Consider the following 26618-nt stretch of genomic DNA (forward strand, 5'->3'; position numbering starts at 1 on the left):
GAAGATTAAGTAAGTCAACGTGTGCAAAACACATTTGGGGTGCACAAAAACAATTTCACCACATTGCGCCAGCTGCCGCCGAAGGAGAAGCAAGATGCCAGCAGACTGGTAAGCCATGGCCACGTGGCAACTTATAGATACATAGAAATGGGGTATGTTATAAGAGCTAGCTAGCAAGAATTCTTAGCCATAGGCCATGTGGTTTGTAAATAGTATAAGCCTCTGTGTGTTTACTTGGGACTGAGCGGCTGCAGGACCACGGGTGAGAGAGATTTGTCTGGATTGTCGGGGCCGGGCAGGACCTGAGAAAACTTTTGACTACATACACTGCTTTCCATGTGCTGAATAACAGAACATTAGTTGTGTTATTATTATTATCATCATCATCATCATCATCATCATCATCATCATCTTTATTATTAAAAGATAAGACCAGGGAAATTCAAGAATGAGTTCATGGTGAAATGGCTCTTTCTGGAACTTGGTAAAATATAAGGAAATGTGGAGTTACCTGTTACTTTATAATTTTTTGGCAGTCCTAGGGATTGTGCCTAGGGTCTTGCTCAAATCATACAAGTGGTATTCTACCACTAGACTATGTCCATGACCTTTTTTTTTCCAATTAAAAAATTTTGAGACAAGGTTTCACTAAATTACCCAGGCTGGCCTTGAACTAGATCTATAGCCCAGGCAGGCCTTAAACTTGTGGTGGCCTGTGCCACTGGGTATGGAGCTTTTGAGACTATGACAACTGTTTTTTTAGTTAAATATTTCATAAAATGTTTTTTTTTTTATTTCATTAGAAAATGTCATGGTCCTTTTTAGAGGCAATCACGTGACGGGATGGATCCTCAGCCTCTTACTGGTCACATGCTTTACCCACTTGCTTTCTGCAAATCTGGCCTCTTCTCCTGTAGCCCCCCAGTCCATGTGACACTGGGCTGGAGGCCAGGTCTGGTATGGCCTCCACTCCCTAGCTCTCCTTCCTCTCCTCTGTCTGTGTCTCTGCTGTCTTCTCTCTGTCTCTGTCCATGTCTCTGCTGTCTTCTCTCTGTCTCTGTCAGTGCCTCTGCTGTCTTCCACATCCCACACAGCCTCCTCCTGCTCTTGATGTCTTATTCTCCATGTCACAGTTCTGTTCTCTCCTTCAACTCATTGTCCAACTTAAGGTCAAAGCCCAGGACAGAGCTTGCTTGCTCCTAGGATCCACAAATGGATGCCAGGTGTGCAGAGACATGGACACCCTCAGCCTTCACAGCAGAGTTTGAGGCAACTGCTGCTTGGCCAATGTTGTCACAAGCAAGCCCTCTCCAGACCCTCGTAGAATGCCAAACATGGTGTGTCCCTGGAAAAAGCTTGGGAAGCACTATCCTAGGCCCTGTCTGAAGTAGCCTATGATTAGACAGTCGTTTCTTGGTCTCTGTTCTCTGACTTCCTGTCGTGCCATGCCTCACTCTCGGTGGATGGACCTTTGACCAGGTGGTGAAGCAGGATCACAAGGGAGAGTGGGGCCCGAAGTACAGGAGCCCCAGTGTCCTGAGGAGCAGTGAAGCTCCTTTAACCTGGACTTCCCACCTTGAGCTGTTCCACAGAGAGGCATGGCTTCCACACTCCCTTGTTCATGGACCTCCAGTACAGCCACTCAGTCCCTACCACAGCCTGCCTGCAGTGCCCACTCCCTTCTCAATGCTCTCTGCCTCTGAACATCAAGGAGGTGAGTGGGGGAAGGAGGTGGAGGTTTCATCTGCTCACCGAATTGCTGTTGAGGGAGAGAATTAAGGTTCAATGTAGTCAAGTGACATACCAGTGTTGCTTAGGAACTGTTTCAGGTCTCAGGGTCCTTCCAGATCTTTCCTTTTATTTTTCCCCCTGGGGGCTAGTCCCCGTACAGAATGTCAATCAGCCAGGGGTGGTCCCAAGGGACAACAGTGCACGGAGACAACTTACTCCTTTTCTCCGGTAAGCTTGGCGATGTATTTGACCTGTTCTCGCAGCTTGTTTCCCAGTTTCTCATTGGCAATCCTGTAATAAAACACACGGGAAAAATGGCTCTTCCCTAGATGGGTGAGAAGTTGATTGATGGGCACTGGCCCTTCCCAGCAGGGTTTCTGCTTGTTCCTTGGCCCCCATCACCTTGTCCCTGAGCAGGAGCCTTCTGAGGACTCACGTTCAGATGATTGCATACATTTTCAAAGGAATGGGCTCAAGGGATCCACATGAGGCTGGATCCCATCTTGGGAAGAGGAAGCGTGCTCAGTGAGGTGTGTCTTGCATTGGATGCTGCCCTGTCCCTGTGCTACAGGCTTTTCGAACCTGCCTGGAGGGGTGAGACCCCTCTGACTGGCAACCCTTGTGTGTGCGTGAGTTCTCGGCAGGTGTGTGTGACTGACTAGTCGCGGTGGTTCTGGGTTCGGCCTGGCCTTGGGAGCCGCCCTCCTTTTGTCTGGAATACTTACTTCTGCTCCTTTGCCCACTGTTCCATGTTGCACATGATCTGATCGTTGTCCCGGTGGAGCCTACAGTTCTCTTTGGTTGTTGTTACCCTCTGAGGCGGCTTTGCGGACAAGAAGAAAATGAGACGATAAGGGATGGGAACACCGACTGCCATCTCCCTCCCCCAAATCTGGATTCTTCTTTCTGAGGAAAAGAAAATCAACTCTGCTACCCAACCTGAGGCCAGAGTCGCTACAGGCAGGACCTTCATTCCACACGGCGGTGCCGTGCCTGAGAGACACCATTTCTCACAGACACCGTGGACCTGGACACTTACAGTAATGGCTCTCAGACTTGAGAATGACTTAATGGCGAAGTGACTTGTTCTAACATGGTGTTCTGAGCTGATGTCATAACAAATGCAAGAATCAGGAAAAAGAGGCGCTTCTTTTAAATTTGAACAAGGGCCCTGTGGCCACCCCAAGATGTTCCAAGACTTCATGCCCTGAATGGCACTGCTTGGGTTGCTGGAGGTGGGGGCATACCTCGAAGGCCACTTAACCAGTTGGATGGCAAAACCTGACAGGATGTGCCCAGAAGAGGGCGAACTAGGGGTTGTGAGTGGCAGCTGATGTACCCGAGTCTTGTTGAGAGTCTTGGTCAATATCTCTCTATCAGCAAAACCACAGGGAAACAGGTGAGTTGAGAGGTGGCTGGAAGCATCCAGATTCTGCGTCCTGCAGAACAGTGTGTGTGTGCATGTGTGCATGCATGAGTGTGCGTGTGCGTGTGCGTGTGTGTATTTCCTTGTTCCTGGCATCCCCCATGACTCCCCAGTCAGGAAGTGTGGAGAGCAAGTGACAGAATCCAAACCGTGCCCACCTCCTTCTCATCCGCAAGGAGGCTCTCTTTCAGGGTGGCCATCTCCTCCTGGAACTCCCGGAGCTGCGACTCCTTAGCCGCCAGCATCTTGAGGTCACTCTGGTGCTGCTTCTGCCACTGCAGCACCTGGTTGCTCATCTCCTCCAGTTTCTTGTCAAAGTTGTGCACCTGCTCAGGAGTGCAAAGTGAGGGGGGTGGGCCTGGGCAGGACCGGGCGGGGTGGAGGAGGGTGCCCTCTCCACTCGGAAGCTTGGCTTGGCGTGTAGGAGTGTGTGTGCCTTTTATCTCCAGTGACCAGCAGAGGGCGCCCCTGCTCTGACCTTCCTGCCTGCCTGTCATTACCGAAGAGGAAAAGGTGGGGCGAGCGTGAACCCAGCAGCCAAAGGGTATGGTTGAGCGCTAAATAATTCTGCATGCAAAAGGTGACCTTGTGGACCTCTTAACAGGAAGGCGGCCCGAGCCCCACCCCCACCAGCCTCTCACCTCTAGCTCACTCTGCTGGTGGAAGCCCTGCAGTTTTTTTAACTCCATGTTGAGCTTTTTCATCCTTTCCTCATAAGCTATGATTTCATCTTCCAGCTGAGCTTTCCTCTCCTGGGCCTGTTGCAAGCTGCGCTGCAGGCTCTTTGTCTCGGAGGTCGTATGCGTGAGCTTCCGGCAAAGACAGAGGGCACTGGGCATTAGAGTGGCCACCAGAGCCGTTGGCCTTGTCTGCTGAGTCCTTAGTGCAGAAGGTTCCAGGCCCTCCCGGTCCTCTGCCCACAGTAGTGCTGGTGTTCCAGAGGGGTAGGGAGGGACAGTGGTTGGCTTTCCGCACCTCCTTCCCCGGTTTTCATCCCCTCCTTTCATTTCCTTTCTTCCTATTCCTATCTACTGGTCAGCAGAGATGACGCATGAATTTCCCGGACAGACCATGTCCCTGAATCACCCGTGAGTGGGAAGACTTGTTAGACATTGCCATCTCTGCCACCCCACAACAAATGCAAGGATAACAGCACAGAAAGCTAAGAGAAGAATGTATGGCAGACACCCCTGTCTAGACAAGGGTTGAGACGCCCTGAGGACTGTCAGTCTTATAAGAACTGGCTTCTGCCCACTCACAGTCCCTGAATTTCTTTGACTACTTCCTTGGCGAAGAGTAGGTGTGGCCTCACCTTCTCCAGGGCTTGTGTCAGGTCGTCTTGGCAGATGCCTGACTTCCGCAGAACTTCTTCATAGGCTTCTTTACTGACCATGTTCTGGAGGCAGTTCTTCTCTTTCTGTACAGCCGCATCCAGCTGTGCCTGCAGAATCATGATGGCGTCTTTCTGGCGGCCTATCTTTAGGGAACAAGAACATCACTGTCAACTGTGGCTGTTCCTGGCCGCAGGTGTAGGACTGCAGGAGGCAGACAAGAGTTGGGCTCTTCGTCATACTCGGCTGAATATCTGTGTTCATGCTCACATCTCCATCCCACTGTTAGGAACTGCAGAGTTCCTTCCAAACTTCCCTGTATCTCTCCAGCCATATTTCCCTTTTTGGTTACCATATCTCCAACATAAACAGCACTGGGACACTCTAACTACATGGAATATGTTTCACAGATACAAAGACATCAGTCTGGGCCAAGGAGATCACCCAGTCCACACAGTGCTCGTGAGGACTTGAGTTAGATCCCTAGAACCTATTTAAAAAAGATGAGTCTCAGAGCTGCAGAGATGGCTCAGTGGTAAGAGCATTGGCTGCTCTTTCAGGAGACCTGGGTTCAATTCCCAGCAACCACATGGTTGCTTACAACCATCTGTAACTCAAGTCCTGGGGGATCTGATACCCTCTTCTGGTCTCTGCAGGCATTGCATGCATGTGGTACACAGACATACATGTAGGCAAACCATACATATACATAGAATTAAAAAAAAAAGGATGCTGGGTCTGGCAGTGTGCTCTTATAATTAGTCCCAGTGCTGGGGAGGTAGCCACAGGTGGATCTCTGGACTCAAACCAGACTAGCCTATTTGGTGATTTCTAAGCCACTGGGAGACCCTGTCCAAAAAGAGAAATAAGACAGATGACACCTGAGGAACTACATCCGAGAGTTGTCCTTTGATCTCCAAATGTACTCATCCACATGTTCGTAAATATATATGTGCACCTGGACACACAGTGGAAGCCAGCCAGGCTAGTAGAGATGATACAGCATTTCACTTACCCCAGCCTTGTGTTTACTTTAGTTATGGCTTCCTCCTTGTTGCTATATCTTAGAGCACAACACACAATAGCCACACAAGAGCCATGTAGTAAATGTTAAGTTTTGGGTTAGCTGTAAAGTTACATTGTTTATTTAGAGATTCACACATTGTCTGGTTCAAGGTGGTCTACTGAACACGGCCCTGGCAGCAGTGCGTGTAAAACAACACTGTGTCTTACACTAGACAGTGAGCGTGCCGGGGTAGTTGAAGGTAGTTGAGATGTGGAACTACAAATCTGGGTGGAGGTTCAGGGTCTGTCTCTTATTTCTCAGGCATCAGTTCTTTCTTCACAGGCCGGGAACCTTTCAACACTTTCATACAGTGTTTGTGATGGCCAAATGGGATGATGCATGGAAAAAGGCTTTGTAATGGATGTCACTGTATGGATGTGAATTATTATGGATAAAATGTGTCATCTCCCTGTAGACTCTAAGTCCGGGATGGAGATCTGTTTCAAGTGTGGAAGCAGAAGGGAACCCTTCAGAACGTGTAGCCACTAAGCCATCCTTGACTCCTTGCTTTACTCCACAGTCAGCCCATCAGCCAGTCTTCCCCAGCAACACCCTAATCGGCACATCCTCCCAACGGGTCTCCCCACATCTACGCTTTCCTCTCCCCGCAGCCCATTTTCAGAGTTCCGTGTGTCTTGTCTCTGAGGAAATTCTATCAATAGCTTTCCATTGTTCTTAAAATACAACTCAGATTTTAACAGAGGCCATGATGTCTGCCTCTACTTACCTTTCCAGTCTAATCATATACCAATGTCTTTATCAACACATTCCAGTTGTACCGGCCTTATTTCACTTTCTAGATTATTTTAAGGATGTATTTAAAAGAGAGACACATGATACACAACCAGGACTCAAACTAGAAACACAAAGATGAGCCAAAACTGTGATTACTTTTACCATAGTATTGCGTTAAGTAGAAAGACGGTATTATTATCTTAAGAGAAAAACAATGAGGCACCTGTTGGAATTCACCACCCTATAGTGACAAGCGTCTTAGTAACTGAGAAACTGAAGGAGCTCGAGATAAAGGTAGCAAGAGGCCCACAGGGCACATGGTACTGAAGCAGATGCATTAGGAGCAAAGAACAAGATGCCTGCTACCGCTGCTGTCCATCATCATATTGAAGATGCTGTCCAATGTGACAAGGCAAGAAAAGTAAAACCAAGATAAGCATTACAAGGAAATATTTAGGAAACTTGTTGTTTACAAATGATTTAACTACCCACTAAAAATAACCCATAAACTGAGTGATGTGGTGCATGCCTCTAATCCCAGCATGCAGGAGGTAGACTCAGGAGGATCATGAGTTTGAGGACAGCCTGGGCTACATAGGGAGACCTTGTCTCAAAATAGAAAAGTTCATGAGCCTAGCATGTAAAAGGCCTGGGGTTTGATCCCTAACACTGTATCCACACACATACACAAACACACGCCTTATGAAAGCAAACTGAGAGACTATTACAACTTGTAAGTAAGCTTACTAAGATGTTCAAACAGAGAATTAATATATACAAATGACTGAGGTTTTATATTAATATTAAAGATAATAAGATACAGTGGAATAATCAAATAAGTGGAAAAGTCCTCAATATGTATTTCCTTATTTTCAAATAGCAAAAATTGAAAATAAAATATGGAATATTGGTTAAAGGAAGTACAAGTTTAGAAAGCAAACCTCAGCCTTTTTCTTTTTTTTTTTTTTTTTGGTTTTTCGAGACAGGGTTTCTCTGTGTAGCTTTGCACCTTTCCTGGAACTCACTTGGTAGCCCAGGCTGGCCTCGAACTCACAGAGATCCGCCTGGCTCTGCCTCCCGAGTGCTGGGACTAAAGGCGTGCGCCACCACCGCCCGGCTCAGCCTTTTTCTAAGAGCTACTTCAATTGATTCAGTGGATCTATCACATGTATAGGAAATGCTTTTTAAAAACTTGAACATTAAAAAGTTGAATATGCTTACACGCCAAAAAACCAAATCCCTCTTACTTTTTGAGCAAAGACATTCTGATATTGGTGCTCTTACTTCCGAATTTACATGGCTAACCTTTGACACCAGGCTCATACAGAACATTGTAGCAGCATTCATTCCTTCGATGGGAGGAGGGTTCACAGGGAACTAAATGACTGAGGCCTCAAGATTTGCCACTCCAGAGGTTAAAACTCCAAGAATGCCCGTACCCGAGACCTGTGCTGTCTGAACTTACAATTAGTTAATATTAATTAAAAGTGCAAAGTCAGTCCCTCAGTTCTCAGTGGCAAGATGTGGCTAGTGGTCACATTACCATCAGCTCAGACGTGTCTCTTTTCTGTCACCACGGCGAGGCACGAGCTGCTGTTGGGAAGTGCTCATCTTAAGCTTTGAATAGTCATACGATTTTAGATCTTTTTGTATTGTGAAAGATTAAGAGATGCCTAGGTTTTCATTTGTAGCTCAAGAGACTTGTCTTCTAAGTACTATATGTTTTTTTTCTTGTCCAGAAAGGTATAATATATTCCACTGGGGAAAGCGTCACTGTGTGTGCTGGAGAAAAAGGACAGGCATTAGAGTCGGATGATCCAGGTTCAAACACTGGCTCGTCCCATCACTTACTAATTAGTGGCCCTGGGATTCGGCCTTTCTTTCCTTTGTAAATGGGGGATCACAGTGATGTATACTTTGTTAAGAGTGAAGCAGATGGAAGGTATGTAAAGAGAATGGCTGAATTCCAGCGCGGTTCCTAGACTCTGTCACACCCGTGACTTTCATCTGCATCATGAAACGTGAACTTGAAGGAAATGACCCTCTCCTGGCACCTTTTGTGCCTTGCAATTACGTTTGAGAACATCCTCTCTCAAGAGGCTCCAAACAACTAATTCACTCAATTCCTTGTCTAATTTATAATGCTGGAAGACTTGGTGGAAAATTCCAGGTAGTTTGGGGTGGGGGCTCTTCAACTACAAAATGAAACCTGTTACTTAAGGAAGAAAAATCTCCCCCACCCCCAGACACCAGGGTCTGTAGCCACCTCCACCCATTAAAAGACAGAGATGAGCTGCCAGGGCCTCCGCCTGCATAGGCAGCCAAGCCCGAGACGAGCACTCGGGGGTCCCCTCTTTGGGGTTGCTGTCTCCTCACCTCTACGTTGAGCTCTTGGATGGTTTTCTGGGCGTTGTTGTACTTGTTGATGGAGGATTCCAGGTGTGAAGAACAGGCGTTCAGCTCCGTCTGGAGGTTCTCCTTTTCTTCCTCCAGCTTCCTCAAATGCTCTTTTGCCTGTTCCCCCATTAGACGGTAAAGCCCACCCCCACCGCCAGAGTGGGCTTCACTGGAGACACCTCTCCTTCCTGCCCCTCACCTCCTCCCTGTGGTCCCTCAGGCCGCCTCCCTCTCCTACTCCCTGGCTCCCTGTTCTCCATCCTCTTCGGAGCGCCCAGGGCAGCCCGCCACCCTCTGGGCCCCGGATTCACAGTCTGGTCTCTCCAAGTCCCACCCCTCACCATCTTTTCTTTCTTTTTGGCTTCCTGTCGCAGAGCCTCGGTTTCTCCCTCCAGGGACTTCTCCTGTTCCTTGCTCCTCTTCAGCTGTTCCCGTTTCTCCTCCAGAAGCCCTTTCATCTCCTGGAGCTCCTCTTGCAGCTTGTTTTTGGTATTTGTTAGCTCCCTTTGCTGAGGGGAAAAAAAGGCTGGGCTGCAAGACAATCCTATTACACGTGGGAGAAGAAATCCCGACAGCTCTACACAGGGACGGGTGGAGACAAGCGCGAGGGTTGTTTCTTAGCGCCCCCCCCCCCCCAGCATATTCGGTGGGAACGTCTGCTTCAGGGCTCTGTAACACTTTTCTTTGTTTAACTAAACCAATTTATTTATTGGCCCAGTTCCTATAATGTCGACCTTCTTGCCCACTAGACCAACCCTTCACATAAAAACCTCTTTGAATAAAGTGAATCTTAGAAGAATACAAAAGGAATACATGAGAGATCAAAGACTGTCAGCTGATGGACAGGGACAGCTCTTCAATCTTCAGAAGAGCTGTAGAGGAGGCTGGGGACCTAGGTCAGTGGGCAAGCGTTGATGGCAAACAGATGAACCAACTGTGGTTTGAACTAGAATGTCCCTCTTGGGCTCCTGCATTTGAGCACCTGGTCCCCAGTTGTTGGCACTGTTTGGGGTGGAGGTTAGGAGGCGTGGCCTTGCTGAGGGGACTATGTCACTAGTGATTGGGCTTTGAGAATTTAAGGCCTTGTCCTAGTCTTGCTTTGTGCTTGTGGCTCAAGATACAACCTTGCAGCATCCTGCTCTAGCTGGCATGCCGACCAATTTCTGCTGCTTCCCCCATGAGGGACTCGAACCCTCTGCAATGTATCCCAAAGAAACTCTTTCTTCTACAAGTTTCCTTGGTGATGGTGTTTTATCATAGCAACAGAAAAACAAATAATACAGCAACCTATGTTGCCCTCTGGTTATTTTTAAACTTAACCCTTGAAAATGCTTACGATGGGTCATGGGAACTGGTCCCAAGTGGCTGGCATAACAGTCTAACACAAGTTCCAGAAAGTTAATAAAGACTGACCCACTTAGCCTCAGGCAGGACAGACAGTGAACGTGGCTGCCGGTGTGCTCTCTTACCTTTTGCTCAGAAGCTTTGACAGAATCAAGCAAATCATTTATTTTTCTTTCATCTTCATTTAGGGTCTTCTGAAGCATCGACTTCTCTTTGTCTGAATTTGTAATCCTCCTCTGGTCCTCCTGGAGTTCTGAGGTCAGCTCCTCTATCCGTTTCCTACAGCAAGGCAACACAGGAAGGGTTTCAGGGCCGGTGTTAATGGATTGTGGAGATGGTCCCACCCTAGGGCTTGTCATGTCACTATCCCACGCTGGGCAGCTGCCAACCTGTGGTCCAGGGATGGGGCTGGGGTACCTGCTGCTCTTTCGCTCCTCTTCAGCTGCCGAGGACTCCATCTGCAGCTTCTGCACCTGACCCTGCAGATCCTTGATGACGTCTGTCTTCTGCTTGTCCTGGAGAAGGCAACTCTCGAGTTTCCGATGAGCATCCTCTAGGTTGCCTCCAGCCTGGTGTGCTTCCTCCTTACACCGGGTTAGATTCTGATCTGAAGAAGCCAAGGAGGGCTCCGTGTGAGGGGCAGCACATTAAACTCTCAGTCAGGACTCACTAGAGACTAAGTCTTTTATTCTGTGACATTCTTTAGTTCCTAGCCTGTCCTTGCCTCTCCTGATGCCATCATAGGTCTGAAGGAACTCTGCTAAATTGTCTTCAACTACCCTTCAGCCTTGGATTTCTCCCTGACTAAAATTAAACAAACTGGTAGAAATTGCTCAGTACCTCCATCTAATTCTGTTGTTAGGGACAAATCCCAGTCCTCAAGGAGTTTAGTCTGGTGAGCACTATGATTCGCCATCCATTATAGAGAACGCTAAAATGTTATTTATTGACTTATTTTTTTGGTGCCGGGGACCAAGCACATGCAAAGCACATGTTCTACTGCCAAGCTACATCTTTGCCTTAGAACACTGCAGTGTTAAACTCACACTGCCCATGAACTCAGCAGTGAAAGCTGTAGATGGACTTGTGAAGAGGGAGAAAAGTGGATTCAGCCTTAGAAGAAGGAGGAATGTGTTTTAGGGAGGGGCTCGTTGGAACAAATATGCTGTGAAGGGAATGTGGAGAAAGCATGTGGGTGAAGGATGGGAGGGGCTTGGTTGAGTTGGAATGGAAAATGGGAGAGAAGGTAGGCTGCAGTGAGCAAGAAGGTAGATCAGAGTGGCTCAGAAGATTGACAGCATGAGAGGAATATTTAGACTTGAAGCAGTAAGCGGAGACCCATGTCAGGGAAAGAGCACATTAGGAAAAGCACAATGCAAGTTGGGCATGGTGGTGCATTTTAGAGGCAGAGACAGGAAGTGCTTCACAGGACCAACCTGGTCTACATAGTGAGTTCCAGACCAGCCAGAGCTACATGGTGTGACAGTCTCAAACAAACAGGGATGCAGTCAATTAGAGACGACTTCCAGCAATAGCCTTTCATCCCCCTGCCTCCACTGAGGGAAGAAGCCCTGCTGTCATTGGGGATTGTTTTGGTGATGTGTGTTTCCTCACCCTACAGGTATTCTTTAAACACTGTTCTCTCATCCCTTCCCTGAAGTGTCCTGGTATACCAGAAGAAAGATAGCATCACTGGAGAAGTGATCATACATTTTGTAAAAAGGAGACAGGAAAATTAAACACACACACACACACACACAGAGACACACAGACACACAGACACGGAAGAGATTATTTTCCATTTTGGAAAAGCTGCGAGGATGAAATGGGGTGCTGGAGGGATGCTGTCCTTCCAGGGCAGGACTGACCACAGCTACAAAGTGATGAGGGACTCTAAGATGGCTGCAGGAGGAGGAAGCTCACTAAAGGATGAGTATAGAACGAGAGGAGAGAGGGTAGGGGCCACGCTTGCAGGGCAGATGACTGGTCAGAGCATGGAGGAAAGGAAACAATCGTGAGGTCTGTGTTGGATTGAGGGCCGGTGTCTACAAAGCTGAGGACCGGGTGTGGGTGGCTAAAGTTGTCAGGGCAGAGCTGGGGAGAGAGGAACCACGCCAGGGATTTCTTTTTATAGTGGTAGCCTTTTCACCCAGCGGTGACTGTACCTCTTTAGAGTGGCTAGTGCAGTGGAGTTTAGTGCGCTCAAGCCAAGTTAAGGGCATTGTCATCATCCCCAAAGAAACCCTTCTGAACCCAAGGCAAGAGGAGATTGGTGAGCTGAGAAAGCTGTCTCCTCGGAGAGGTGAGGGCAAGATCCCAGCACAGGCTACAGAGCAGAATGTGTCTGGAAGCAAAAGGGAGGAGGTGGGATTGAGAACCAGGGAGGGAGAAACAAAATGTGCGGTGAAGGCCCCGGAGAAGACAGAGTCGAAATGCGATGCCGCGAAGCCCATGGCAAGCCCCATCCTCTCTGCTGTCCGCGTGGTGTGGGGCATTCGCCCGAGGTGGCTGAGGGAATGTGGGGAGCAGGAGGCTGAAGCAGGGGCTTCAGAGAGCCTGTGGATTTGGAGGTTCAGGAGAGTTGAGAGACTGCTGGGAGATACAAGATGAGGCCGTGGGGTGTGGAGTAAGATCTTGGATGTGTACCGGACGGTGGTGGCGCACGCCTTTAATCCCAGCACTCGGGAGGCAGAGCCAGGCGGATCTCTGTGAGTTCGAGGCCAGCCTGGGCTACCAAGTGAGTTCCAGGAAAGGCGCAAAGCTACACAGAGAAACCTTGTCTCGAAAAACCAAAAAAGAAAAAAAAAAAAAAGATCTTGGATGTGGGCATTTATAAAGACAGGGTTGAAAATGTGGTGGGGCAGTGCGAGCCTGGCCTGGGTCTCACCTGACAGCTTTAGCTGCTCTTTGGCTTCATCAAGACTTTCCTTCAGTTTCTGGACCTCGGCCCGCAGGGCCTCACAATCCATTTTGGATGTGTCCTGCTTTGCCTCCTGGAGACTCGTATCGAGGTCTTTTGTCGTTCGCTGTAACTTCTCCAGCTCCATCTCTTTCTCCATGAAAGTGCTCTGCACCTGTGTCAGTTTCTTCTCAAGCTCATGTAGCCTCTCATCTTTGTCTTGGAGCAACTGTGGATATCAAAGAAGGGATGCTGGGAGACGCCTAAGCACCGCAACTGAGCCAGTTAGAGGTTAGACAGAGTCTTCATGCAAGCCACTGGCACGCCACGCTGGGATAGCCCAAGGACCTTCTGCCTGTGCTCTTTGCAGCCATTTCGGGCTCCCTCAGGCTATTCTCACTGCAGTAGCCAGAGAGAACCTTTCAGAGTATAAGCTAGAGTTGCCTGTGTTCAAAATCTTCTGCTGGCTTTGGCCTTGCTTAGAAAAAGGTTCAAGTCTTTACAGCCATATCTCAGGAGGCTCATGATCTGGTCCTGCCTAGGCTGCCTCTTTGGCCTGGTGTCCAGGAACCCCTCCTCCCTGTCTCAGCTTCAGCTAGCCTCCTGCATCTGGAGGGTCTCTGTGCTTGCTGCGCCCTCTGCCTGGACTGCTCTTCCACAAGACCCATGTCTTCAGCTCTCCCTGAGTGTTAGCCATTATACCATGGGGCCCGTCTGGCAGTTCTGTCTCTGCCCGTGGTCACCCGATCAGAGAGGCCCTCCATCACAACCCAGCCACCAAACTGTTTCAGGAATTTGTCAGTCTCTGCCACCACTCTATCAGGGTCACATGTCAATTATGTTGCCTCCTCTGTACCCATCTCCCCATGCTACGATGTGAGCTCTGTGAGGATGGGGCTGCTGTGTGTTCTGTGACGTGTGTTTTAGTGCATAGAACAGTGTTGGGCATGTCGTAGGCACTCCAGAGTGTTGAATGAATACACTGATGACAAAGCCATGTATCTATAGAAACCTTGCTTTTTTATGCTCCACTTTTCTAGATGCTTCTATTTTGCCTGGTGGGTTTCAGCCTTATTTTAAAACAAGAGGTTTTGACGACTGGAAATTAACTGCATTATCTTTAATAGCGCTGAGGAGAGTACAGGGTTTGAATGGCGCTGACCATAAAGTCTTACCCTGGTTTCACCATCTTTCACCATCACCTGTTCTCAGCTCTGGTTCTAGGCTTTTCCAGGAACACATTTGTAATAGTGACTACAGACCTCATAGGCTACAGCATGGCTCCACTAACATTTCACACTCTCTGATTTATGTCTGCAAAAGATACTTGTGAATTTGTGTGTGTGTGTGTGTGTGTGTGTGTGTGTATGTGTGTGTGTGTGTGATTTGTTTTCCAACAGAGAATCATTATAGAGCCTAGGCTGGCTTTGAACTTGTAATCTTCCTGCCTCACCTTCCCAAATTCTGGGATTACAGGCATATATCACTATGTCCAGCTTCATACCCAGTTCTCCCTTGTTATTAGAAATACCAAAGAAGTTCTCTGAGTGGCACCTGGCCCAAGGAGCCCTTGGTCTCACTGAATGTGTGCCCATGAGACTCCCACAACAGCCAAGGTAGGCAGAGATGCTCTTGCCTGGGCCCTGACCTCACACTTGTCCCCTTGGCTGTTCCAGGCAAGACCCAGGGAGTGCTGGCACCTGGTCCTTCTTCAGGGCCAGCTTCTGCGTCTCTGCGAACTGCTGCTGCAGGTCAAAGAGCCGGTGCTGCAGGGTGGCCGCCTCCTTGTCCTTCTTCTCGATGTGCGCCGATGCCTCCTCCCGCAGCCCGTGTAGGTCCAGCTCCAGCTTCATCATGTCTAGTGAGGGTAAGACAACACTGCTTACCCGTCAGAGGCCAGGCTCCCTCCTCTCCCCAGCCACGGCTCGCAGTCCTGTTTTACCCTTCATGATGTTTTTCTTCTGCTCTGACACGGCTTCCAGCTCCATGCGCAGGTCCTTCACAAGGTTCTGGTACTCCTCTATGTGCAGACACTGGCTGTCTCTCTGCTCCTGCAGGTGCTTCAGGATCTAAGTGTTGGGAGGGAGAAGAGCAGGATAAGAGCACAAAGGAGCCTTTCTTTTTCTTTCTTTCTTTCTTTCTTTCTTTCTTTCTTTCTTTCTTTCTTTCTTTCTTTCCTTCTTTCCTTTCTCCCTCCCTCCCTTCCTCCTATCTCCCTCCCTCCCTTCCTCCTATCTCCCTCCCTCCCTTCCTCCTATCTCCCTCCCTCCCTTCCTCCTATCTCCCTCCCTCCCTTCCTCCTATCTCCCTCCCTCCCTTCCTCCTATCTCCCTCCCTCCCTTCCTCCTATCTCCCTCCCTCCCTTCATTCTTACTATCTCCGTTCCTCCATCCCTCTCTCCCTCTCCTCTCTCTCCCTTCCCTCTCTCCTTTCCTGCCTCCCTCCCTCCCTTCCTTCCTTCCTTGATTTTTATTTACTGTGCATGTTTAAGCATAGGCACACAGGTGTTTGCACATGTGTATGTGTGCCAGAGGTTGATTTTGGGTGTCTTCCTCAATCATGCTCCACCTTATTTATTTGAGGCAGGGTCTCTCACTGAACATCACCCACTTGGCTAGACTGGTTTCCAGGATCAGCCTTTCTCTGCTTTCCCAGCTCTGGGATCAGACATGTAACTCCATATCCAGTCACTTGAGTGCTGGTGTGTGTGTGTGTGTGTGTGTGTGTGTGTGTGTGTGTGTGTGACATTCGGGGGCCCATGCATTCATAGCAAACACTTTACTGACTCAACCATCTCCTCAGCCACCGGAAGGTGCTTTCCTAAAGGCAAAAGGTCCATAGTACAACCATCTGGAGACAGACAACAGGGAAGAGGGGATCAGAAGCTGGTGAGGGCATGGGGAAAGACGGCTGATAGTTTGAGATTCTCAGGGGTGATGAAAATATTCTAGACTTGGACAGTAGTGATTGATGCCTAACCATGTGAATATACTAACAACCAATGGCGAATTTTGTGTTTTATCAACTGCATCTCAATCTGACAGACATTTCAAAAGAATTAATCTTAAAGGCAATGGAAGACTTACCATGCTCACATAGAATGTCCTCCCTGTAACAATTCTAATGGAGCATCTAGCTAGGATCCATCCTCGGTATTAGGGACAATAGGGCACAGACCACAGACACAAACCCTTGCCCAGGGAAGCTGGTCTTTGGCAGAGTGAGACAGCGATAAGAATAGTGACCTACAGCAGGGTGATGAGGGGTTTGGGAGGTACAACAGGGCAAAGTGAGCATGGAAGTAGAGGGCACAGGGTGTGGTGGGCAGAGTGTGTGCTGTGAATAGGATGGTGGGCTGGCCTCACCGAGAAGGGGATCTCTGCACAGGGACTTACTGTGGAATGGGGAGGGGAAGGCGTGCTGAAGTATCTATGGAAAAGCTTTGATGCAGAGATACTGACTGGCTATAGACAAGGAACTAGATGGAGGCCCAAGAGGAGGCCAGAGGGGTCAGAATGGGAGGAGAGAGGGGAGAGTGGTAGGAGATGAGGAGCTCTGGTTCCTTCCATCGTGTTGGGCTCAGAGTTTCTTCAGATACTTCCTTCCATTCTGAAAAAGGCGAAGCCTTTCCAGCATCAAGGAGGCAGGGCATGGGGCTGAGGGAGAGAAATGGACTGCCTGGCATCCAGGCTGTTGAGGGATTTATTGTGTGATTTGGAAGTCAACAGGAAGGAGAGCTGCAGCATAAAGACAGATAGGAAATGGTGGCGGTGTGGGTGGGGGCAGGTTGGGATGGCTAATCTTTGTGTCAGCTTGGCAGAATTTATATAGCTCTGGGTGTGTCTACGAGAGTGTTTTCAGAAGGGTTCAGTTAAGATGGAAGACCCACTGTGAATGTTGGGCTGGGGTCCCGGAGTGAATGAAGGGGAGAACACAAGCTGAGCACCAACATTTGTCTCTCCCTGCTTCCTGACTCTGGATGCAACGTGACCAGCCACCTCATGTTCATGACTTCACTGCCGTGATGGGCTGTATACTCAAAATGAGAGCCAAAATAAACCAGACTCTCTATGGAGGTGTGTCTTTTCTCCATTATTTGGGCAGTGATGAGCAAAGTAATGCTCTGGTGTATTGTCCTTTTTGGAGGAGCTGGCATCATTTAAAAGTGGCCATGGGTGAGATGATGTGGTGAAGCTGTTTCCTCAGACAGAAACATTTCATCCTGCAGAGAAGCTCCTTAAGAAAGAAGGTCAAGAACTCAAAATAGCTTCAGAAAGTCCCTGAAACTGACCAGATTCACTCCCCTGCCAGAGTAAGTAAAAAAGGCAGCCGAGAGTCACTCTTGGACAAGCCAACCTGTAAAGATGACCCTGAGATCAGACCAGCTGCCTACAAGAAGCAGAAACCAGCTGAGCCACGTAGAAGATACTCAGACCAACCGAGTCCCTTGGAAAAGACACTCCAAATGTTGAGCGGCCTGCAGGCTATGCAGTGTGCTCCATGTTCCCAGCTTTTGTGACGTATCACACCTCACATGCTGGGCTAGGCTTTGGTGATGCAGGTGTCTTTGAGTCATTCCTGCTCCTGTAAGTGACCCCCTCACCCATATTCCTGAAAGTAACCACAATAAAACTCATTGGCTCACCAAGTTGAACTTTGGTGGTACCTGTACTTCGGTCTGTCATTGGTTCCCTATCTGGGGTGAGTAGACATGTGTTGTGTCTCCACAGGAAAAGTCTTGTAGGTGTTGTAGGTCAGGATGTGAATACCACCACTTAAACAAATAGTGATGACATTCATAGTTCCAAGGATGATCTTCCAAGTTCAGTATCCATGCCACAGTCATCTGACTTTCTAGAACTGGAAAGTCCTGAAGAGTCTGCCTGCCCACTAGAGGTCCCCTTGGAGAACTTAATGTGTGTTTTTTCCTTTCTTGGCTCCTTCTCTGTTCCCACTACATACCTCAACTCCATGTAGGCCCAGGCAGGCTTGTATAACCTTCTTCACAGTGTGTTATCTAAGCTGGTTTTGTCACAGACCTCATGTTTGGGCATGATAGACTTAAGAGCTCATCTGTGGGGCCTATGTTTTGACTACTGGTTCACCAAAGCTTGCTATTTGTTGATTATGGCTTAACTGCTTATTTATTATTAGAGTCAACTTGTGATATTGCTTTTAAAAATATTTTACGCGCATGCATGTGGGTTTGTGTGTGGGTAAGTGCATGTGAGTGAGTGCCAGTGCCCATGGAGGACAGAAGTGCCAGCTACTCTTATAGCTGAAGTTACTGGAGGTTATGAGCCACCTGGTATGGGTGCAGGGAACTGCCCTTAGGGCCTTTGCAACTTGGGTACTCTTAACTGCTGAGTCATTTCTCTAGGCCAAGTTTTGATACTGCTTCAAGGTTACGGAATTAAAAAAAACAAAACAAAAAACTAATAAGTTTGTATTGATAATTTTCCCCACATTGTCAACTCTAGACAGGTTCTAGAAGTTTGTAGAGTCTTTCTGAGTCTATTAAGCCAACAGGAGTATGGTCTTGCTTGGATGTGACATTAGAAGTGGATTAGGAGGTGGATGAAGTTCCACAATCTATCTACTGCTCCTATGGTCTTTGGGGCTGGAGTACGTTATGCACAGTAGTATCCTTTTGTCAAGGCTGGCCAAGGTCCCACAAAAACAGAACACTTACAAACTATAGTATCAAGATAAAAAACAATCAGAGAAACCCAGAAGCAAATCCGTCAGCCTAATCCCACAGAGAAGCAAAGGAACGCACCTTTTTGATGTCCTCACAGTCTTCTGAGGAGGTAGGGGGATGCCTGTGGGTGGCTGTGTAGGAAGCAAAGTCAGCTTGTATTTTTATCAAAGCCTCCTCGCGCTCCAGAACCTGCAAGTGGTCATGGATCAGTCAGGGAGATCAATAATACACACACGTTACTATTACTGTTTTTCCAGTGAGTTCCTCTCTGCAGCATAGATTGGTGGCATGCTTATATAATTCACTGTGCCCTTCCCACGGGTCAGGATGGAGAAGGAATTGAATTGTGCTCTCAATCTTATGTCAGGTTGTCTAAGGCGTCCTTAGTGCTTTGGACCCCTTCTGAACGGGCATGCTTTATGAAACAGGCTTTTGGGAGGCTACAATAGAGACGAGTGTCTAACTTACCAGAGGCAAGGAGTCAGTGATCTCTAAGGAAGTTTCTTGTGGAGTGGGTGAAAGTATGAATACCCAAAAAACTCAAGAAACATGAAATTTGTTTGCTGTGTCTCTTTAGAATATCGAAGTTAAATCAATGGGGACATACATGCCCACAAAACATACGAACAAGAGGCAGGGACAAATTTAAATGACATTTGAGGAGTCTTGGTTAAAGAGATTAATTTAGTTGACTCCCTTTCTCATGGCTCCATGGGGAGTCTGTTAGGACAGTGTTCTGAAGAGACGCACGTACCAAAGCGTTGCTGCAGGCCAGTTTATTCCGAAGCTCCTGGATTAGGTCATCCTGCTCAGAAACCTTTTGCCAAACTTCAGACAGTCGCTTTCGGGTCTCCTGATGCTCTTGAATCATGCATGGAGAAGTGTAGATGCGCACCTTTGAGTGGTCTCCCTTATTCTCAGGCTCCTGGCACATTTAAAGATAACCAATTGCTTTTGTTTGTAATCTGTGAGCCAGTTTAGGAGTCCTGCTAGACTATGTTCTAAAGGTGTAGTTTGCCTTCAGTTAGCAGAATGTCTTTAACAAAAGACCATTACCAACCAGTGCAGACACAGATGAAAGGCCCCAACAGTCCCCAAGAGCGTACATTCTGTGTCCCCTGTGACTCAGGTCCCTCCCCGGTGACACCCTGTGCTGCCAGTGGTTTTGGTAGCTGTGAAGTGACGTGCTAGGCATCTGGACAATATATAATCCAACTTGGGTCCTTTTACAAGTGGGAGTGCCACTGCACACTATTGTAGTGATTGTCTTCACTTGACAATTTCTTGAGGGTTGTTTTCTAGTTATTTGCAAATCTCTCTCTCTCTCTCTCCTCTCTCTCTCTCTCTCTCTCTCTCTCTCTCTCTCTCTCTCTCTCTCTCTCTCTCTCTCTCTGTGTGTGTGTGCGCGCGCGTGTGCGCGCGCGCGCGCGTGCGCGTGCGCGCACTGCAGGTCAACATTGGGCACCCCCCTCAATTATTCTCTGGTTTATTTTTTGAGACAGAATTTCCTACTGAACCTGGAACTCACTGATCTGGCAAGACCGGCTGGCCAGCGAGCCCTAGGTATTCTCCTGTCTCTATTTCCTCAGTGCTGGGATTACAAGAGGACCTTCACACTTGGCGTCTTTCTGTGGCTCCTGGGACTCAAACCCATGCCATTATGCTTGCAGGGCAACACTTTGCTGAGCCCTCTCCTCCTAGTCTATCTTATTCTTAAAATTAGTTTCAAATTACACAAGTATTTCTGTCCGTCATCTCTTTAAAAACCACTGTGACATTGTAGGCACGGGTAGATTTCTCTTGGACTACCACCTCTAGTCCCGTGTGCTCTCTTCACAGAGAGGGCACACAGTGCACACACTTCTGGAACTTTATCTCTACACTTACATTATAAGCGAATCTATAGGCTAATGGGTTATGTTGGACTAAAAACGGATTTTGAAACTGAAGATGTCTTGGAGATTTACTCATGGTGTATGTTCTTCCACTCTATCCTGTCCTTTCAAATTGCTTTAAAATGCATCTATCCAGCCTCTCGTTGATGGGCATATAGGCTATTTGTGGTTTTTTTTCCTAAAATAGAAGCTGAATTGAATACGTTTGCACCTCAGACTTTGAGTACCTGTTTTGACAAGTGTGTAGATTAAATTTCTAGAATTGGGACTGTAGTTCATGGTCCAAACTGATATAGATATTATATAACCATCCTTCGAGGAGGTTATGATACTCGACGCTCTCAATCAATAGGACCGTTTGCCAGGATGTTTTTAGGGTGTGTAAATGTGCATGCGGGTGTGTGTGGAGGCCAGAGGAAAACCTCACAAGTCATCTTTAGGGACATCTTCCCACTCCTTTCAGACAGGGTGTCTCATTGGCCTAGAACTCACCAAAGGCTAGATTGGCTAGCCAGTGAGCCCCAGGAATCTGCCTGTCTCCAATTCCCCATGCTGGGATGACAAGCGTGTACCACCACACTCATCATTTTTACGGGGGTTCTGGGGGTCAAACTCAAGTCCAAGTGCTTTCCTGACCGAGCTACCTCCTTACTCCACTATATCTAAACGATTTCCTTAGCCAGCTGAAGGTGCATGAAGTTAACTATCCATCCTGTCGTTGGTCCACAGTAGTAATGGGGGGAACTACTGTGGGATAGTTATACACTGTGTGAAGATGTATTGCTGGGATTGGTGTAATAAAGAGCTGAGTGGCCAATATCTAGGCAGGAGGTATAGGCGGGACTTCCAGGGACAGAGAGGACTCTGGGAAGAAGAAAGATGGAGATGCCAGGTGACCTAGAGCAAGCAGGATGTGCAGTTGGAGAGGTAACATCCACGAGCTACGTGGCAGAACATAGATTAATATAAATGTGTTAATTTAAGGTATAAGAGCTAGTTTAGAACGAGTCTAAACTATAGGCTGAGTTTTCCTAATTAACAATAAGTCTCCGTGTCATTATTTGGGAGTTAGAGGGACAGAGAAAGACTTGCTACAGGGAACCAAGGAACATAATTAAACTAGCTCAGGGTTCTAGTGTGGATGGTGGATCTTCTCCCTAATTCCTAACTCCTGAAGCACTCTAATTTTAGAAATAGTTCATGTTCACTGGGCATGAAAGCTGCCCCTGAGCAAGCTGGAGAAAGGTCAGCCAGAAACCCAGAATTGATCACATTTGATGCTCATGTAAATAATTTAGCATACAGGAGGCAAAGGATCGGGAAACATAATAGGAAAGAGAGGGTGCAGCAAGAAAGTACCTACAGGTTCTAATATCTTCTTAATTCTATAGAGTAAAAAATGGAAATTGATTTAAAAGTCATAAAAGAATAACTCCCTGAATATAGATCTTCAGATGAAAAGTTTGTTAAGCATTGAGAGGTGCGATAAAGACTAAACTAAAACATCCTTAGCCTGTCCACCCCCTGCCTCAGGGAAAACAGGTAACTTACGACCCATGAAACACAAGATAGCGAGATTGATGTCACCGGCTTTGGTACTGAGCAGCACAGAGCAACACAGGAAGACCTTCAGAGATTGGTCAGTGGGTACATCCAGATGACTAGGATTCTGTCCAAATAATCCTTGAACAGACATGAAAGTATTGAGAAAGCTTGTCACTCACAAGCATTTTTAAAAGCATTAAGAAGAAATTGTTATATAAAAAGGAAAGCATGAGAATGGGGAGAAGGTGAAGTTCACGGCTAGGCAAGGATGAGCAAACACTGGAGTCATTTGCTGTCTTAGAGAAGCAGCCATTTCTCATGTGGTACGGGCTGCTTCAGAGCTTTCGAAAAATCCGGAAAGGTTCCTCACTCATCCCAGGGTTGAATAATGTCAGTATGAGATGAGAACAGAAGGGTTGGGGTGGTAGGACGTGTAGAGCTCTCACCTAGTGTGTGCCAGGTCCTGGGTTTGACTCCCAGTAAAAAATAAAGATAGGCAGATAGATAGATAGATAGAGAGATAGATAGAGAGATAGATAGAGAGAAAGAGAGATAGAGAGATAGAGAGATAGATAAAAACTTAAACTGTCAAATTAATCTTGCTTCTTTAAATTTAATAATTAAAAAGTTTTAAAAGTGACATTATGATCAGGTAGAATTTATCCCAGGAACACAAGGATTATTCTATAAATGAAAATTTATTAGTATGAGGAAATATTACCTATTTCATTAAAGGGCAGGTCTATCTAGCCCATGCTGGATTTGGATTTTCTTTATATCCCTGGTTGGCCTTGAATTTGCAATCCCCCTGCCTCAGCCTCTCAAGTGTTGGGATTATAAGCATGTGCCATCATGTCTGGCAATGACATAAACAGTCATTTCTTCAACTCGAGAAAAGGTTATTAGCAAGAAGCTGAGAACAGCCTTGTGCTTAACGGTGAGATATAGGAACACTTTCTTAATTTAAAATTTTTATTCATCTATTTATTGTACATCCTCCCCTCCCAGTCCCTCTCCTCCATCCCTCCCATCCCCTCCTCTTTCATCTCCATCCAGCAAAGGGCAGGTCTCCCATGAGTATCAACAAAACATGGCATATCAAGTTGCAGTAAGACAAAGCACCTCCCCATGGATTAAGGCTGGGCAAGGTGACCCAGTATGAGGAGTAGAGTCCCAAAAGTCAGTAAAAGAGTCAGACACAGTCCCTGTTCCTATTGTTAGGAGTCCCACAAGAAGACCAAACTACACAACTGTGACATACATGAGGAGTCCCTAGGTCAGTCCCATGCAGGCTCCCTGGTTGTTGGTTCAGTCTCAGGTCCCCTGCAACCTAAGTTATAGACAGTTGTGAGCCACCATGTGGGTGGTGGAAATTGATTCTGGGTCTTCTGGAAGAGCAGCCAGTGCTCTTAACAGCTGACCTACTTCTCCAGACCCTATAATCCTTAAGATTAAATGTAGAAAAGCTTCTCTTCAGACTGGATGTAGTAGCATACATATTTAGTTAGCACTTAGGAGGCAGAGGCAGGAGGATCTCTGTGAGTTCAAGGCCATCCTGTTGTACATAAAAAGTTCTAGGCTAGCCAGGACTACATAGTGAGACCATGTCTCAAAACAGAAAGAACCAGGAACCACTGTAATAGATCCAGGAATAAACTCAGCCAAAATATGTGAGGCCTGTAAAAGAAAGTGTAAATGCTCAGTGAAAACAAAGGATCAAAATCCCCACACATCATGCTCCATGGGGCTTGCTAATTTCCCACAATAATATATAATATGAGCATTAGTCAATATACGTGTGAATTTCTTCAAGAAGAGATGTCTAAGGATGGTTGTGGAATACAGAGACAGTGGAGGAGGAGGGTCTACAAAGTGCTGTTAAACTGTCACTGAGGAGCTCTGACACTGGAGGCAAGCAGATCAGAAGTGAGAGTCCTGAGAGCCTGTGTGCAGAGGCACTGGGTACTGCAACATGGCGCTTGAGTTAGTAGGGGAGGGTGGCTGTGTTTAGTGAATGGTTTGGGGACCCCTAGAGATCCACATAAATAAATGTAAAATTAAAGTCACGCCTCATTTCCTATGCACAAACGGACTGAAGATTGAAGACATAAAAAATGAAAACTTATAAAGATATCAAAAAAGGATAAACTTTTATATTTTGGGAGTTGAGAAGGCCTTCCCAAGCAAGACATAAAGCCTGGAACCTATAGAGTGTGAGGATCCAACTCCACAAACATTGAAGTTTCCACATGGTAAAAAGGTCATTAATGAAGTTAAGTGAAATGGCTGTGGGGACTACATGCAGCACAGCAAAGAATTATTATTATATATATTATGAAGCTTCCATAAATCAATACAAAAATAATAAGTTATTTATTTTTTAAAGAAAGGATTAAAACTACTAATTTGGTGGTGAGAGGCTTCCTAGGGCTTCTCTCAAGGGCTGCGGTCAGTGACAAGCCATGTAAGGGCCTTGCCTGACTTGAAGAAAACTGCTTTGCCTAAGTCACAGAGGGGCTGTGTGTGCCTAAGTCACACTCAGCAGCTGATAACAAGCAGGTGGCAAGGCTAGAACCCTTTCCCTCAACTCAAGCTCTGGAGGGTCCTGCCACTCCGCAGCTCCCTCTGGAGTAGGGAAGGCCTGTGGGAGACGGCAGGGCAGCTCATCTTTACTCTTTATTTAGCCTAGCTTTGTTCCACTTTCTTCCACAGCCGTTAATGCCAAGATCTCGGTCCATAAATACTTGGATGCAAGTCTATCTGGGGCCTTTTCCTGGAGAATCCACCGGATTAGAGGAAAGGAGGATTGGATGGAGGAAAATGTCCTTGCCCTACCCTTCAGTTGAACGCAACTTAGGAGGATGAAAAATGTATTCTATAAAGCTTTTGCCTGATGGAGGTGGTGGTAGCACATGCCTTTAATCCCAGCACTTGGGAGGCAGAGGCAGGGGAATCTCTGAGTTCGAGGCCAGCCTGGTCTACAGAGTGAGTTCTAGGACAGCCAGAGCTACACAGAGAAACCCTGTCTCGACAAAACAAAGCAAAAAGGCTTCTTTTAATTATTGTTATTAAAACTGTAAAGTGGTAGAATCATTTTAGTTTACATGGCAATCACTCAAAATTAGCATATCCTTTGATGTAGCAGTCCCCTTAATAATGACTCTCTCTCCTCTCTCCTCTCTCTCTCTCTCTCTCTCTCTCTCTCTCTCTCTCTCTCTCTCTCTCTCTCTCTCTCTCTCAGGTCTTATGAAGCTGCCTCATGCATACTAGGCGAATTCTATCAACTGAGTCCCACCCTCAACCCCTGGTTAGGAGTAATCTTAAAGGAAATATAAAAGCTGGAAATTATTAAAACTGAGTGCTACAAAATTCAGGGGCAGGAACTCATTTGGTGGGACACTTGAGTCTTGGGTGGAAGAGGCTAGGACCAGTAGAGGGAACCACCTGGGAAATGTCTACCATGGAGCTCCCAGCTAAGGATGTGATGTGGGTCCTACCTGGCTGATGATTCCGCTGAGTTCCCCCTCCAGCATCTTCACTTGGCACTCCAGCAACTCGATGTTGCTCAGGGAGGTCTGGTACTTATCCCTGTAGAGGTTTAGGCTCCTTTCTAGGGAGACAATCTTGTCCCCCGCCAAGGCAAGCTGCTCTTGTGCCAGATGAAGCTTCTCCCCAGTGTTCTTATTATGATTCCCTATTTCCTCCTCGTAGAGAATGACCTGTTAGTGTGGGGAGGGAACTGCACTGAACCCATGCAAGCAGCCAACCAGGAAGGGAAGGATATGATTGTGAGAGTCCATAGCGAGCACATAGAAGCCCTAACGAACAGTGTAAGTACAGCACAGGTCTAAGGGCCCCAGTATTTAATATCAGGTTGTCAGTGATTGAAGTACTAATTAGGCTGTCCTGCTTCGAGCTAAGCTCTTAAAGGCAAGGGACTGCATCTTCTCCCGGTCTCTCTGACATTTGGTAAGGACTGAATAAACACCTACCTGCTGATTAATAGGAATGAGTTTGAGCCATTCTCCTTTTCTAAAAGAACTTGGAATGCCCATGTCTTTTCTTTCCTGGGCACTCTCTAGAGATCTAATTTGGAAAGCATAGAGTCCCACATGCACACAGGTTCATGTCAGCAAGTTCCCAAGAGATAGTGAGGGGCCATGATCCAAAGTTCCTCTGAGATTCGCATGATCCTTATGTAAATTACTTTTCTAATCTGTCGTCCACTGACGGGTAGCTCTAGGATGCTCACGAGCATCACACATGTTGAGGACAAGATATATATATATATGGCGCAAGCTCATCTCTCTTAATCTTGAGGGGACCAGATTTTAAATTAGCACGTAATTGTACATAGTTGAGTGTGCTAAATTGCATGTCCAGTTATATGTGTTCAAGGAATCTGGAGGCTTTATGTTGTTTCAAACTGTCCAACTCTTGACAGAAACTGGCCCATTAATTAAGCTGGTTAAACTAATTGCCTCATCTGAGCTTCCTCTTAGGAAAGGATCATTTAGTTTAAGGTGTCTGTTAGGGAGAGAGGAGAGA

General features: G+C 47.0%; 1 protein-coding gene across 2 annotated transcripts in view; it reads right to left on the reverse strand.

Moving 5' to 3' along the window:
• Positions 1 to 26618, reverse strand: part of Pmfbp1 (polyamine modulated factor 1 binding protein 1) — a 48413-nt gene that overhangs the window by 2054 nt on the left and 19741 nt on the right. For both annotated transcript variants that reach the window (XM_059264038.1, XM_059264039.1), the window contains exons 5-19: positions 25568 to 25789; positions 19385 to 19555; positions 18709 to 18819; positions 14872 to 14998; positions 14630 to 14787; positions 12918 to 13158; positions 10448 to 10637; positions 10156 to 10309; positions 9028 to 9195; positions 8666 to 8803; positions 4470 to 4634; positions 3799 to 3966; positions 3316 to 3483; positions 2457 to 2554; positions 1948 to 2022 (exon numbers count right to left, since the gene is read on the reverse strand). In XM_059264038.1, the coding sequence (XP_059120021.1) occupies positions 1948 to 2022; positions 2457 to 2554; positions 3316 to 3483; positions 3799 to 3966; positions 4470 to 4634; positions 8666 to 8803; positions 9028 to 9195; positions 10156 to 10309; positions 10448 to 10637; positions 12918 to 13158; positions 14630 to 14787; positions 14872 to 14998; positions 18709 to 18819; positions 19385 to 19555; positions 25568 to 25789 (2354 nt within the window). The remainder of the gene's footprint in view (positions 1 to 1947; positions 2023 to 2456; positions 2555 to 3315; positions 3484 to 3798; positions 3967 to 4469; positions 4635 to 8665; positions 8804 to 9027; positions 9196 to 10155; positions 10310 to 10447; positions 10638 to 12917; positions 13159 to 14629; positions 14788 to 14871; positions 14999 to 18708; positions 18820 to 19384; positions 19556 to 25567; positions 25790 to 26618) is intronic.

This window comes from Peromyscus eremicus, chromosome 5, assembly GCF_949786415.1.
Source record: "Peromyscus eremicus chromosome 5, PerEre_H2_v1, whole genome shotgun sequence".
Lineage (NCBI taxonomy): Eukaryota > Metazoa > Chordata > Mammalia > Rodentia > Cricetidae > Peromyscus > Peromyscus eremicus.